Source organism: Plasmodium gallinaceum, assembly GCF_900005855.1.
Source record: "Plasmodium gallinaceum strain 8A genome assembly, contig: PGAL8A_v1_70, whole genome shotgun sequence".
In the NCBI taxonomy this organism is placed as follows: domain Eukaryota; phylum Apicomplexa; class Aconoidasida; order Haemosporida; family Plasmodiidae; genus Plasmodium; species Plasmodium gallinaceum.
In genome coordinates this window covers 11,342-26,808 of record NW_021628231.1, presented here as the reverse complement: position 1 = coordinate 26,808, position 15,467 = coordinate 11,342, and the positions used below count along the sequence as shown (strand labels likewise).

The 15,467-nt window shown below is 19.3% G+C and overlaps 2 protein-coding genes across 2 annotated transcripts, besides 4 other annotated features; both read right to left on the bottom strand.

Annotated features, from left to right (window-relative positions):
- Positions 1-1,184: 1,184 nt before the first annotated feature.
- Positions 1,185-3,107, bottom strand: PGAL8A_00186400 (fam-f protein; the record flags this gene model as incomplete). Its single annotated transcript, XM_028670548.1, has 3 exons — positions 1,185-2,859; positions 2,941-2,999; positions 3,066-3,107. 3 exons carry the CDS (start codon positions 3,105-3,107, stop codon positions 1,185-1,187), a joined length of 1,776 nt encoding a protein of 591 aa, XP_028527289.1.
- Positions 3,108-4,881: 1,774 nt separating this feature from the next.
- Positions 4,882-5,770: a repeat region.
- A 1,390-nt stretch (positions 5,771-7,160) lies between these two features.
- Positions 7,161-8,804: a repeat region.
- Positions 8,805-10,267: 1,463 nt separating this feature from the next.
- Positions 10,268-10,678: a repeat region.
- Positions 10,679-11,103: 425 nt separating this feature from the next.
- Positions 11,104-12,469: a repeat region.
- Positions 12,470-13,545: 1,076 nt separating this feature from the next.
- PGAL8A_00186300 (fam-f protein) lies at positions 13,546-15,467 on the bottom strand (the record flags this gene model as incomplete). Its single annotated transcript, XM_028670547.1, has 3 exons — positions 13,546-15,220; positions 15,301-15,356; positions 15,426-15,467. The coding sequence occupies 3 exons, from the start codon at positions 15,465-15,467 to the stop codon at positions 13,546-13,548; spliced, it is 1,773 nt and encodes a 590-aa protein (XP_028527288.1).

Genomic DNA, 15,467 nt, shown 5'->3' with positions numbered 1-15,467 from the left:
AATAAGCAAAAAATTAATTATTGATCAATAAATGATATTTTATCTAGCTCTTTGATTTTACAATAAAAATATATCTATATTTTAAAAATCCGTGTGATTTATTTAGTGGATGTTAGAATACTTTATCAGTATATTATAAAGTCCATAAAGAACAGTTATTTTAAACTATAATAGTTATTTTTCATGTAAAATCACTTATTATAAGTAATTATATGCACTATATAATTATTCTATAAAATATAAAGAACACAGTATTAATTTATATTAAACTTTTAAACATGATTTTATAGCTTTTTTAAAAATTATTATGCTTTATTAAAAAATTAAATAATTTCCTGCCAAAATTATACAAAAAAAGTAAACCTAAACTCTTTCATTAATAAAAAAGAAAAAAAAATATGTTAATGTACTTTTACATGCATATATTATTGTACATATATTGTCATGCATATCTTAATGTGCATATTTCTGTAAATTTATCATTGCACAAAAATCTTCAGATATGTATGTTCATATGCACATCTTTTTAAAAAACTTTAATGTACATGGAACTTTTTATAAATAATCCTTTTTATTATATTAAAAATTTAAAAAGGTGAATAATATCTTTTATCGAAAAGCACTTAAGGTATTTCAGAAATGCGTAAAGAACGTAAAATAAAAAATAAATTTTTTTCTTTTGATTTAATAATGAATGACCAATTATAAAAAGAATAAATTTTATCAAGAAAAGAGTAACACTTATTAAGGATAAATGTGTATCATATTTTGAATACTTGTAATAAAATATTTAAGCTTTAACACAACTATTTAATGATTTTTATTAAACAATATTGACGCTATTATAAAATTTTAGAGAACTAAGAATAATAAACTATTTAATTAACATAAAATTGATTAAGGAATTTTAAATTTAATGTAACGTAAATTATTTGTTATATGTTATATAATTAAATTATGATCATATATTATATACAATATTTATTTTTATAATAAATAAAATAGTATAAGTAACCTTACCTTCTATGTATTAACTTGACAGTTTAGTGTACTTCATATGTAATTAAATATCAAAATAATAAATCAAAAACAAAAGGAAAATAAAAATGATTATTTTAAAAGTAATTATAATAATGTATATATTTTTTTTTATTTGTAAATACTATTTTTTTCAACTTAAATCTCTAAATACGAGTATATTTATATTTTTTTTCATAACTACTATCAAAGTTTATAATGTCATAGAGAAAACATAATATAACATTTTTGTTCAATAATTTTTTTTTTTTAGAACTGAAATAAAGTTTTTCTGATTTATTCAACTCATTATTTAAAGAATATATGATGAATCTAAAGAATTTAAACTTACGTAATTCTCTATCCATGTCCCGTAGTACTGAAGACAATTGTCTACGGTAACGCTTAATATTATTAATAAAACTATTCCTTTCATAAATTTCAGCATATTTTAATATTAAATTTTCAGATTTATTTTTTGGAATTAATAAAACTTTTTCCCTTATTCTTCCGTGGGTACCTATAAATTTTTTTTTATCTAACCTTCCATTTTTCGATTCATTTTTAAGTAATTGTATAAAATTTGCATATTCATTAATTTGTTTCTTACATAATAATGAGAATACGATAACTTCAAATATCTCTGTTATATCTTCTATATCAATTGATCCATAAAGCTTGCTTACTAATGATCTAATACCCGTACTATTTACATCGAAACCAAAAATATCTTTTATATAGGTTTTAAATTCAACTAAGGATTCTTTTATCTCTTCTTTTTCTTGTAAAAATAAATTATATATTTCATTTAAAATCCTATGTTTAAATAAAATCTCATTATATTCTTCTTTCAATTTATCTAATTCAAAATTATTATTCGAAAGGTTTATTTCAAGTATGTATGCAATAAATGATATTATACATTTTATGTCTCCATTTAATATTTTATTTAATAACTTAAATAATTTATGTGTTTTATCCTCTATTGTGCGATCTAAGGCTCTATTTATACCATTAAATAAATCATTAAATTCATTAACGTTTTCTTTTATAGAAATAATTGTTGTAGATCTTTTTTTATTAAGTAATAGTATGGAATTATTAAATTCCTTAAAAATATTTTCCATTTCATACCTATAGTAATCAATGATATTACAATTATCTCCTTGAACATATTTAAGAGGAAATATATTTTTACGAAATATAAAATAAATAATAGTATAAATTTTGTAACTAAAAATGCCATTACTAAGACTAGAAAAAAATATATCATTCTTTTCATTCAATTTTCTAAAATAGTCAAAGGAATTTTCTAACATTAAAGGAAACGCTCCAGTAAATTTTATCCGTTCTAAGTATTCATGTGCATCTTGTTCATTAATTAATAGATCAATGTTATCTCCATTGTGGCTAACGGTGATTTCTACATCACCAAATCTTAACAATTCAGATTTATCAGAAGCGATAAGACCCTGAAATACCGTATTTATATGATCTTCTGCATCATCAAGTGAGCTTTTTAAAAAATTTAACACTTCGTATTTGGTAGTCTCTAAACTGTTATATATTGATCTAATATACTTTTTCTCTTTTTCTAAGTACTTGTGATAATTTTTAAAAAATATATTATCTATTAATTTTACAAATAAATTTCTTGAATCTCCAAAATAGCCTTCAGCCAATGTATTTTCATATTTTGCTTCTCTTGTGTTATATAACAGTTGTACATCTTTCATTGAAAGGCCTGAAGAATTTATAATATCCTCATCTTTAAAATCATATAATTCCGCTAAATATCTTACTAATTGTATTTCTATATGCCTTATAAATTTGAGTTTATATCTGATAAAGTATAAAAAAGAATTTTTAAATTTATTGTGAATATGTAATATTTTTTTTTTTAACAAAAAAAAAATTAAATACTTCTTTGATTTATAGTATGGATGAATGCAACAGAAGTAAATATATACTATTATTGTGATCTATAAAAAATTAAAAAAAAAAAAATAATAAAACTTTTTTTTTTTATTTATTCAAAATAATATTACCAAAAAATAAAAATGATATAGTAAAAACAAATGAATTTTCATTTGAAATTTGTTTAATTATTTATATTTTTAAAAGATATTTAAAAATAATGAATTATCTATAATGAAATTTCATTTCAGATTCCTAATTGTACACTAAAAAAAAATTTTTATTTAAATATTCTATAAAATGCTAGATTAATCTGTTCATTATAGAAAATAGAACATTTTCCTATTTAAATTAAAATAGTAAGATATTTTATAATTATCATAATATTTTTTAGTTTCTATTTAATTAATACGCATATTTTATATTTTAAAACTATAAAATTCTTTTAATTTTGATTACATAAAATTAAAAAATACATAAATTTCTTTTTATATTTAAAGGTTAAATATAATACATATATATATTTTTTTTTCTATTTAACTACATTTAATAAGAATTATGTAATAGTTATTAAAACTTTTAAATTTATGATTTTTTAGTTTTATTTTTCCATTTCAATGAATACATAAATTTCATAAAAATAAAACAGTAAATTTTAATTCATTAAAAAATATATTCTAATAAAAAACAAACAAGATTTAATTTTAGCATGCTTTAAATGTCAAATATAGTTCTTCTTGCTTATTCCAAATCTATATATGTTAAAATTCTAATTTGTTTTATTTTTCTTTTTTTTTGAAGAGCATAGTCTTATGGTATATGAATTACTTACATTATATAAAAAGTAACAGTAAAAAAGTGATAAATGTACACTTCTTTTACTATTTTAATATGTTTTATTTAGAAAATTTTATACTTTTCTTATAATAAAATTTAATATTTTTTGAACAAAATAAATTAAAATATGTATATTTTTTTAAAAAAATATATTTAAATAAACATTATAATATATTCTTAATAAAGTTATCATTTAATCATATTTCCTTTTAGAATGTTTGTAAGAGAGAAAATATCTTTTAAAAAGTTTACATAAGATTATAGGTTATGTTAAATAGATATGAAAATTAAAATAAATATATAAATCTTTTCTAATTATATTTTATTAAATATAACATGTTTTCATGCGTGGTTTGAAATTAATTTTATTAAAAAAAAAAATATGATTATACAGTATGTTTAATTTAATCTTCTTATAAACACAATTATTTAATTTTTATTTTATCGCAATGTTTTGTTTTTAAATAATATATATAATAATTTATATTCATTTATAAATATATATTTTTGAAATTTATAATTATATTAGCCTTATTTATTGTTTTTTAATTTTATGTAAAAAGAGTTTAAAAAAAAAATTTTATTTTATCTTATTAATTATAATGTTTCAATCACATAATGAATTATTTATTAATTAGTTGTTTTAATATTTTTTTATAATAAATAATCAGATTCACACAAAATAAGAAAACAAATATCTGATTATTAAATTTACTAAATATTAAATATTACAGATAATTATATATACTCCTTATATAATTACATAAAATAACAAAAAAAAGCAATTTATTTATATTAAATATGACAATGTATACTAATTTTTATATATTAATCAATTAATATCAATTTCTTAGGTATCCCTACTGTATTACAAAAACACTAAATGAATATAATATACTATCATAAAAAAAATGATATTTAAAATTCTTTTATTTTTTAGTATAATTTAATTATACGTATTACAGCGTTCTCATTCTAGTGCTCGAATGTTTTGTAAACTAATGAAAGAATAATTACATTAATGCTCTTATATTCCTCAAATACTTTACATGCGCAAGTAAATATTTAATACACTCTCTTTTATCTTATTAAAAATTTAAATATAACTATAAGACTATTTATTAACCATACTCTATAATCTTCAGAAAGATAATGGTATTACCTTGTTTTTTGTACTTTAACTTTCTTTATAGTAGCATGTTTTTTTGATATTCATTCATTTAATTGCTATTTTTAATATTAATCATGTTATAAAATAAAATAAAAAATTTTTTCAGATATAGAAATAACTTTTTCGTTTTAATTCATACATAAAATTTGTAATTGTTTCTTTATTTTCCTCTGTGACTTTTATTAGACTCATTAATTGTGTTTTATATATTTCACATGTTTTATCGCTTAATAATTTTGTTCTTTAATTAGAATTTAAATTTTTGTATTTCCTTAATATATATGTATTGTTTTTAATTTTCGACTTTAAATTTTAATTAGTTCATATGAAAAGGACCTATATAGTTTATATCAGATATTTCTATTACAAGGTCTCATGTAATTTCTCTCATATTTTGTTAATTCAAATGGAATAATATTGCTAATATCAATAACCTTTTTTGTAACTAGTAGATTTTCCTTGATTTTATTTAATTCTTTACATAATTATTTTCATCAATGAACTTAATAAATGGTTCTCATTTCAGGAATAGTTTTAGACGATAATTTTATAAAACCAGGGAATACACAATCAATTGCAAACATAAAAAAATACGATGTATTTCACATGTGACATGAGGTACATTATTACTAATTAAATCTATACTTTGAAATATTTATTTAAAGGGTGTATATTTTTATTCACACAGAGTTTTCCATATATAAGAAAAATTTTTATGAAAACCTTCCTTGATATCACTTCTTTAAGAATAAATATTTGAATGATATAATTTTATTTGTAATTATTTAGTAATATAATCTTGAAATTCTTGATTAGTGTAAATAAAACTACAACATAAAAGAATATTTTATGGAAATATTTTTTATAAACTAAGCAATCAAAGACTTTATAGTGCTTTATATAGTCATGTTATTAAAGAACACATATAGAGGCCTTTTTGTATTATATTTATCAAAATATTAATTATGTTACAAATACTTATCAATTTTTCATAATTTAAATTACTTAATATAACGAAAATTAAATTTTCCTTTTAAGTAAATGTTGCCATATTTACATGACTTTATAACAATTTATCTCATAATATTAACTTTATTATTTTACACTTGAGAAATCATATGAACTATTCAAATGATACTACATAAGAATTATGCAATTTCATTATGGCTTATGTTATGCATTATTCATAAAGCATATAATCATTTTGTTAAAAAACAAGAATTAAAAAGAAATATATTTTTTTAATAAGTAACTATAAAAAAATAATAAAAAATTATCATGAACATAATAATTTATTAAAAGCCTGTTCAATGACTTTGCTAGCATAAAACAAATTAGAAAAGAGAATGTGGAATAAACTCTACTTGATTTAATTTTAATTTAATTAAGATTTAAATTTAAAATTATTATTTTTATTAATAAACACCAAATACTAATTAGTTAATTGCTTTTTTTTTATTTATTCGACACTCCAAAATTTGATTTCCTTAATATTACATTTTAACTTAAAAAAAATATATATTCCATAGTAATTTGAATACATCCTTTAAAAAAAAAAAAAAAAAAACTTTTTACTTTATGATTATACTTTTTTTTTAATAATAAAAAAAAAGAAGATAATAAAAAAAATATTATCATAAAATATTTACGTTAACGTTATATGCAAAAAAAAAAATATATTATATATTTATTCTTAAATTGTAGATACACACACAAAAAAAAAATTATTATGTATTTAAATTTTTTCTTGCTTTAGTATTCTTACTTTTAATGTAAATATATGCATATATTTTTTTTTAGTATACATGCTTTTTGAGTAACTATTTTAGTGTGCTCATTTATTATTACGCATTGTCCCTGTGATTCAGCATGCACAAGATAAAATGTTTTTAATCTATTTATTCATCTAAATACTATAAAAAATATATCGGTAATATTATTTAAGGATTAAATTCCAAAACATACAATTAAATATACGTATTTGTTATGAATGAGTTACTTAAAATTCCTATGCTATGTGTAATTATTTCAGTACGCATATTTTTTCTGGATATCATACCAAAAAAAAATAAAATTTTAACTATTTAATAATATTCATATTGCAACTAAAAATAGTTCTATAATTTTACATATTGAATGATGTCCTAAAATAGAAATCCAGGTACTTTTTGATGAAAAGTTACATCCATAGTATTAGAAATTCTTTTATCTATATTAGTGATTTATTAACTGGGTGTTCGGTGACTTTTCTAGAGTACTGAACAAAAAAATTAATAAAGAGCATATAGAGTTTGTCTCTACGATTTTGTTGTATCTACATGTATTTTATATGCTTTGAACGAGTAACTCTTAACTATGTGCTCTATTTCGTTCAACATTCTTTACTTTCAATAGGCATTTATTTACTTTAATAAAAATCCTTATTTTTATTAAATATTTAAATCCTTATTGAACATTTATTATTAATTAATTGTAAATTACTAGTTTATCAGTTATGATAACATTCAGCAATTAATATATATTTCTGTTGAATTAAAAAACATAAACAATTATTGACAAATACAAAAAATTATATAAATATTAATTACATGAAAATTTTATTGTTATATGTATAAAATTTTCTTTTACAATATTCATCAAAATCATATTTCATTCCAAAAAAAAAAAAAAATTTTCCTTTTTTTTTTTTTTTATTTTTTTATTTATTTATTTATTAGTAAGAAATCTTTTTCCAAATTATTTTTTTTTTTATCAATTTTTTCCTGACACTCTTTGTACTTTTTTTTTTAAAAAAAAGTTCAAACAAAAAAAATTGATCATCAATTTTTTTTTTTTTTGTGTGTGCATAACCAACTTAGTATTCTTCATTTAACTAGTGCTTTTATTTTCCAAAAAGGTTAATAAAGTCTTTTATTAACCAGACTTTAAGTGTTTTGTCATATTATAATTACTTCATTTTTTCTTGTGATGTATACAACCCTTTATAAGTTGGCCTTTTTCTCCACAATAATAACATTTATTTAATATTATATTTTTAATAATGTTCAATTCTTTATTATTCGCTTTATCGAGTTTATATATGTCTACAGTCCTTAATTTATTTTCACTTTTTGTCATTGATTCCAGTTATACTAGACTTTTCATATTAACCATAAAAGTCTCATTCACTGGTAACTTACTAGGATACTATTTCTGATGCTAAGTGGATTTAGACTTTTTTGATTCCTTCAAAGGTTTATACTTGTTAAGCTATTATATTTCTCCATATATAAACGACTTTAAGAGTATGTTCTACAATCACTAATAAAAGAATCAGTAGCCTCTATTACAGTAAGTTTCTTATCTTCATTTATTATTTCTTCCATTAATTCGTATCTTTCTTCTTTATTAATAAACAAAGATCTTGTCAATATTACCTGCAGTTGTAATATATTAGTTATATCTTCATTAGTAGTTATTTCCACAATCTCTTATTTATGCGTTGGAGCTATCATAGACTTAAGTATCATACATGTTTCTTTTCCGGATAATCCTCACATTTTTATTTTATTTTCAAAATCTGCAAACCATCGAAAATTATTCCTTAATGATTTTTCATCTAACTTTGGTATTCCTTCCGATCGTTTAATTATAGACGTTTCATTATGGTTTTTTATTTTGAATACATAATATTTGTGAAAAGAAACACATCCTGAAATATTCTTAATTCAAGGTTGTTTATTTTTTTTTACATTGTTTGAAATTTTTAATTCATTGGTAGTTCTGCTTGTGTTAGATTTGATATCCCTACTGTTGTCTCCAAGTAATTTGATAACTGCTCGTTCCATAGCTTTACTAATGCTGAAAATACAAATTAATAAAGTGTACAGGGAAAACTTTGCTTATTTCATATAATATACAAAATCAGTGCTACAAAAATAACTTACTTTTATTAATTAATATAAAATTTTTATTACATTCATTAATCACTATTTAGTTAATTTACAAAAAACTCTTTAAATATTATTTTTTTAATGTTATATTTTTAATATTTCACTAAATAAAAAGTATACATTATACATCATTTATATGCCAAAAAAAAATTATTCTATTTTGAAGTGAGAGCATAGACCCCCAAAAAAAGTATATATTTAATTTTTGTAAGTATAGACACAAAAAAAAAAAAAAAAATATATAGTGTATTTAATTTTTTTTGAGTATTTACTTTTAGTGCAATATTTTTTTTTTTTTAGTATGCACCTTTATGTGTATATAATTCATCTGAATTTTAATACGCATAAATAGAAATTTTTTTACTCATTTTATTCATTTAAATATCATTTAAAATATATAGATAAAACTACTCATAGATCAGTACTTTATTATTTTAATTAAACAGGTGTTTATTATTTGGAAAATAATAATTCCATAAAGAATTAATAATATTTTTTCATAATTATTTTTTTTTTATTTGAGTATTTATTTTTTAATAAAGATAAGGAGAAAATTTTATTAAATAAGATAAGTACCTCTTACAAATTAACTAATATATTAAGGATAATAAAGATATTACTTTAACACATTTTTATTTAAATAAATATAGGTTTTTGGTTAATAAAAAGAATCATTAACCTTTTTAGTAATAAAAAGTAATAACTGTATGAAAAATAAATAGTTATCCATGTGATTTATCAATTACTAATTTAATGAATTTGCTAATACAGAACAAAAAAATTAATAAAAAACATTTAATGTAAACTTAATTTAATTTAAATTTAAGGTTTTTATTTTTATTTGTCAAAATAAAATGCAATTTATTGATTAATTTTTTTTTTTTTGAGCCTATATACGACATTCCGAAATATAATTTCCTCAATATTGGTTTTAACTAAAAAAAAAAGTATATACTACATACTAATTCGTATTTCATCCCAAAAAAAAAAAGAAATTAATATTTTTTTTAATGATAAAAAAAAATGTTATCATAATATATCTTTTATGTCAGTATCACATGCCTAAAAAAATATATATATTTATTATATATTTTTTTTTTAATTGTAAATACGCACGCAAAAAAAAATTATTATTTATTTAATTTTTTTTTTTAGTGTATTGGTTAGTAAAAGAAGTTATTAACCTTTTTGATGGTGGAAACAACTTGATACATGGAAAACACATAACCATTAAAGCGTTAGATAAAAAAGAAAAAATATTAGTTACATATTTTCTTTTTGTAAATTTAAAATACATAAAAAAGTACATTTACTTTTTTTAAAATGATTTAAATGGAGAAAAAATTACAAAAGAAGAGTTTTTTACAGATAAGTTTCTTGTAGTATATTTTGTTTAAATTTATATAAAAAATTTTTATATTAACAATAATAAAAATTTTGCATTATGTAACATTTATATAATTTAATTTGTATTTCACTAATTATTCATGTTTGTTAACTTGGAATTAATATACTTTATTTTCTAAAAATCGTTTATAATAAGTAGAATAAAATTAATTAAAAATCAATAATCATTGAGGATATAAATTTTTAATAAAAATAGTGATTTTTATTAAAGTAAATAAATGTATCTTAAAAGTAACAAATGATCAATCAAGTAGACTATATAAATACAGTTTATTAGTTAGTAGCATTAAAATTGTACTTAAATTCATTAACTTAGTAGAGGAAACTCTTCATGCTTTTTATTAATCTATTTTTTCAATACTCTAGCAAAGTAACTAAATATATAATTAGTAAATCACTCATACACTAAAAAAAAATATTTGCATTAAAAGTAAGTGTATTAAAAAAAAATTTAGATATATTTTATTATATATTTTTTATGTTAACTTACAATTAAAATATATATATATATATTTTTTTTTTTTAAAAAAGTTTTTTTATTGAGAAGATGATGATGCACATGTTTTTTTGGCTAAAGATTAAAAATGTAATGCTAAATATGGTACATAGAGTAATTTATAAATTAACTAAAGTATTAGTCAAAAAATATAATTAATACATAATATTCATCAACAAAAGTTAATAATTTTCTTAATATTTCAGTTTGATAAAAATGAATTAAAAAGATTTTACTCTACATACTCTTTGTTAATTTGCTAGTTTAGCGATATCGAAGTCAATGAATGATTAATCAATAAATTAATATTTAACACAAAGTTATTCATAAAAAAATATATATGTTGTTCCATTTTATCAATAAATATGTGACACAATGTTAGAAGGAAAGGATAATATTCTAAGAGATGCAATATGGAGAAATGGTTCTTCTATTAACAGTAAAACAGGAAAGTTATATATATCATAAATATATATGGCTCAATTGATAGACTAGTTTCATAGTAGTAAATTTATCGAGCATTGCAGAATCATTAGAAATTTAAAGAAAATACAGAGATGTATTTGATGGCCTAATATTAATCTATATATTGAAATATATGTTACAAATTTTTTAGTTTATCAAGCAATGAATAATGTAAGGTTTAAATCTAATAATAATTAGGTATTATCAAAACCCATTCTGATATGGATTCGTTAGATATTATGGGATCTAAAACATAGAAAAAAGAAAAATATTATATTCAGGTAGCAATAGATCATTATGCGTGGTTTATACTAATTAGTTTTATTAGAAGGATACCTACTTTCATTGATGCAATCTTTATGATGAGAAGCACTTGGGTTCCTATATTTGGATGACCTAGAAGTATTATTATTAATTGTAATTCTAGTTATGAAGACAAATTTTCAAAAATATGTTACAGAATAATTATAAATAAAAATGTTCCATAAATGTGCTCATTATTCTGAAGAAAATATATTAATGAAAGCTCTCATAAAAGTCTTATTACATACTTAAGATCATATATGCGGAAAAAGATATATATGTTGAAAAAATGGTGAGAAATGTAGTATTGATATATAATTATACACCACACAGTATCTAGGAGAAATAACATATTTTGCTTTGATCTGAATGGATTGTATATGTTTTCGTTTTTCAATATTATTATCTGAAAATATTTGAGAAAAGAAAACAGCTTATTTAAACAATAAATGAATGTGTGTGAAGACTTACATATATTAAAGAAAAAACCATTAGTAGCATATAAATATATTAATGTTGGTAATATTATTTTACACAAGTTATCAAACTGTCAAACGTACCAATATTAACATTAAAGTGGCAATAAACAATATAAACCTTATCTGTCTTTATCATATATAGTAATTATAATAGAAAATGGGATATTAATAGATATGCATATATCCTATGATGTAAAGAGACTCAAATTTTACTTCATAAAACTAAACTATTAGGTAATAAATCTAAAGAAATATATGAGGTTCATTTAAGAAATTTGATACAAGTTATTGAAAATAATAAGAAAAAGCCTGAACTTATAAATTAGATTTTGAAAACCATTCTGATATATATAAAATAAATATTACAATACCATATAAATTAAATGACAATGGAAACAATAAGATAAACGAGAAATACAAAAAGGACTCGAAACTGTAAGACAACTTAGAATAAAATAAAATAATGCCATTATTTTACTTAAGATGATAGAATATTGTGCACAAAAATATTATAAGCTTCTTTTGTATAATATTTAGATTAATAAATAGAATAAAAACATTTTATTTTGTGCATACTAAGTTGTGGGGAAAATGTGCCATGATAAACTCGTATGACAAAATAATCATTCAAAAAGTACATGAATTAAGATAAAAAAATATATAATGGCACTAAAAGTGAGTACACTAAAAAAAAAATAAATAAATAATAATAATAATTTTTTTTGGGGAATATAACACAGACATAAAAAAAAGAGAGTTATAGGATAATATTTTTTTTTATTACTTTCTTTTTTTTTTTAATGTACACATTTATTATTGCACATATGCACGATATAACATACACAAAATAAAATATTTTTATTGTATTTATTCATCTAAATATTGTGTAAAAGAGGTATGTAGTATTATTTATAGACTATGTACTTTATATTCATATTTTTTTTTTTTAAGATATTATGTAGCACATAAGTTATTTCAGAAATTCGTAAAGAACGTAAAATAAATAATAAATTTTTTTTTTTTTTTGAATTAATAATGAATAACCAATTATAAAAAGAAATAAATTTTATCAAGAAAAGAGTAACACTTATTAAGGATAAATGTGTATCATATTTTGAATACTTGTAATAAAATATTTAAGCTTTAACACAACTATTTAATGATTTTTATTAAACAATATTGACGCTATTATAAAATTTTAGAGAACTAAGAATAATAAACTATTTAATTAACATAAAATTGATTAAGGAATTTTAAATTTAATGTAACGTAAATTATTTGTTATATGTTATATAATTAAATTATGATCATATATTATATACAATATTTATTTTTATAATAAATAAAATAGTATAAGTAACCTTACCTTCTATGTATTAACTTGACAGTTTAGTGTACTTCACATCTAATTAAATATCAAATTGATAAATCAAAAACAGAATGAAAAAAAAAGTGAATGTTTTAAAAGTAATTATAATAATGTAATATTTTTATTTATTTTTAAATACTATTTTTTTCAACTTAAATCTCTATAAGTATATATTTTTTTTCATAACTACTTTCAAAGTTCATAATGTCATAGAGAAAATATAATATAACATTTTTGTTCAATAATTTTTTTATTTTAGAACTGAAATAAAGTTTTTCTGATTTATTCAACTCATTATTTAACGAATATATTAAGAATCTAAAGATAATAAATTTACGTATTCCTTCATTCAAGTCCATTAGTGCTGAAGGTAAATATATACAGAAATGCTTAATATTATTAATAATACTATTTCTTTCATAAATTTCAGCATATTTTAATATTAAATTTTCAGATTTATTTTTTGGAACAAACAAAACTTCTTCATTTATTCTTCCTTGGGTACCTATAAAATTTTCTTTATCTAACCTTCTATTTTTTGATTCATTTTTAAGTAATTCTATAAAATTTGCATACTCATTAATTTGTCTCTTACATAATAATGAGAATACAATATCTTCAAATATTTCTAGGGTCCGTTTTATATCAATCGATCCATAAAGCTTGCTTACTAATGATCTAATACCCGTACTATTCACATCGAAACCAAAAATATCATTTATATAGGTTTTAAATTCAACTAAGGATTCTTTTATCTCTTCTTTTTCTTGTAAAAGTAAATAATATATTTTATTTAAAATTTTATGTTGAAATAACTTCTCATTATATTCTTCTTTAATTTTATCTAATTTAAACTTATTTTTTGAAAGACTTACTTCAAGTATGTATGCAATAAATGATATTATACATTTTATGTCTCCATTTAATATTTTATTTAGTACAATAAATAATTTATGTGTTTTTTCTTCTATTGTACGATTTAATTCTCTAATCATAATATTAATTAAGTCATTAAATTCATTAACATTTTCTTTTATAGAAATAACTGTAGTAAATCTTTCTTTATTAAATAAAAATATGGAATTAGTAAATTCATTAAAAATATTTTTCATTCCATATCTATAATAATCAATGATATCGGAATCATCACCATTAACATATTTAAGAGGAAATTTATTTATACGTAAATTAAAATAATCAAAAGTATAATCTCTGTAATTAAAAATACTATTACTAAGTTTAGAAAAAAATATATCATTTTTTTCATTCAATTTGCTAAAATACTCAAAGGAATTTTCTAACTTTAAATGAAACTCTCCACTTAATTTTAACTGTTCTAAGTATTCATATACGTTTTGTTCATTAATTAATAGATCAATGTTATCTCCATTGTGATTTAGGGTAATTTTTACGTCATTAAATCTGAGTAATTCAGATTTATCAGAAGAGTTAAGTTCCTGAAATACCATATTTATATGATCTTTTGCATCATCAAATGAGTTTCTTAAAAAATTTAACACTTCGTAGATTGTAGCATCTAATGTGTTATATATAGATCTAATAAGCTTTTTATCTTTTTCTAAGTACTTGTAATAATTTTTTAAAAATATATTATCTATTAATTTTACAAATAAATTTCTTGAATCTCCAACATATCCTTCAGCCAATGTGTTTTCATAATTTGATTCTCTTCTGTTGTATAATAATTCTAGATCTTTCAATGAAATACCTGAAGAATTTATAATATCTTCATCTTTAAAATCAAACAATTCCGCTAAATTTCTTACTAATTGTATTTCTATATGCCTTATAAATTTGAGTTTATATCTGATAAAATATAATAAAAAATTATTAAATTTATTATGAACATGTAATATTTCTTTTTTAAAAAAGAAAAAATGAAATACTTTGAGTTATAATATGGATCAATGCAACAAAAGTAAATATATACTACTATTGTGATCTATAAAAAATCAAAAAAAAAAAAAATAATAAAACGTTTTTTTTTTTTATTTATTTAAAATAATATTACCAAAAAATAAAAATGATATAGTAAAAACAAATGAATTTTCAT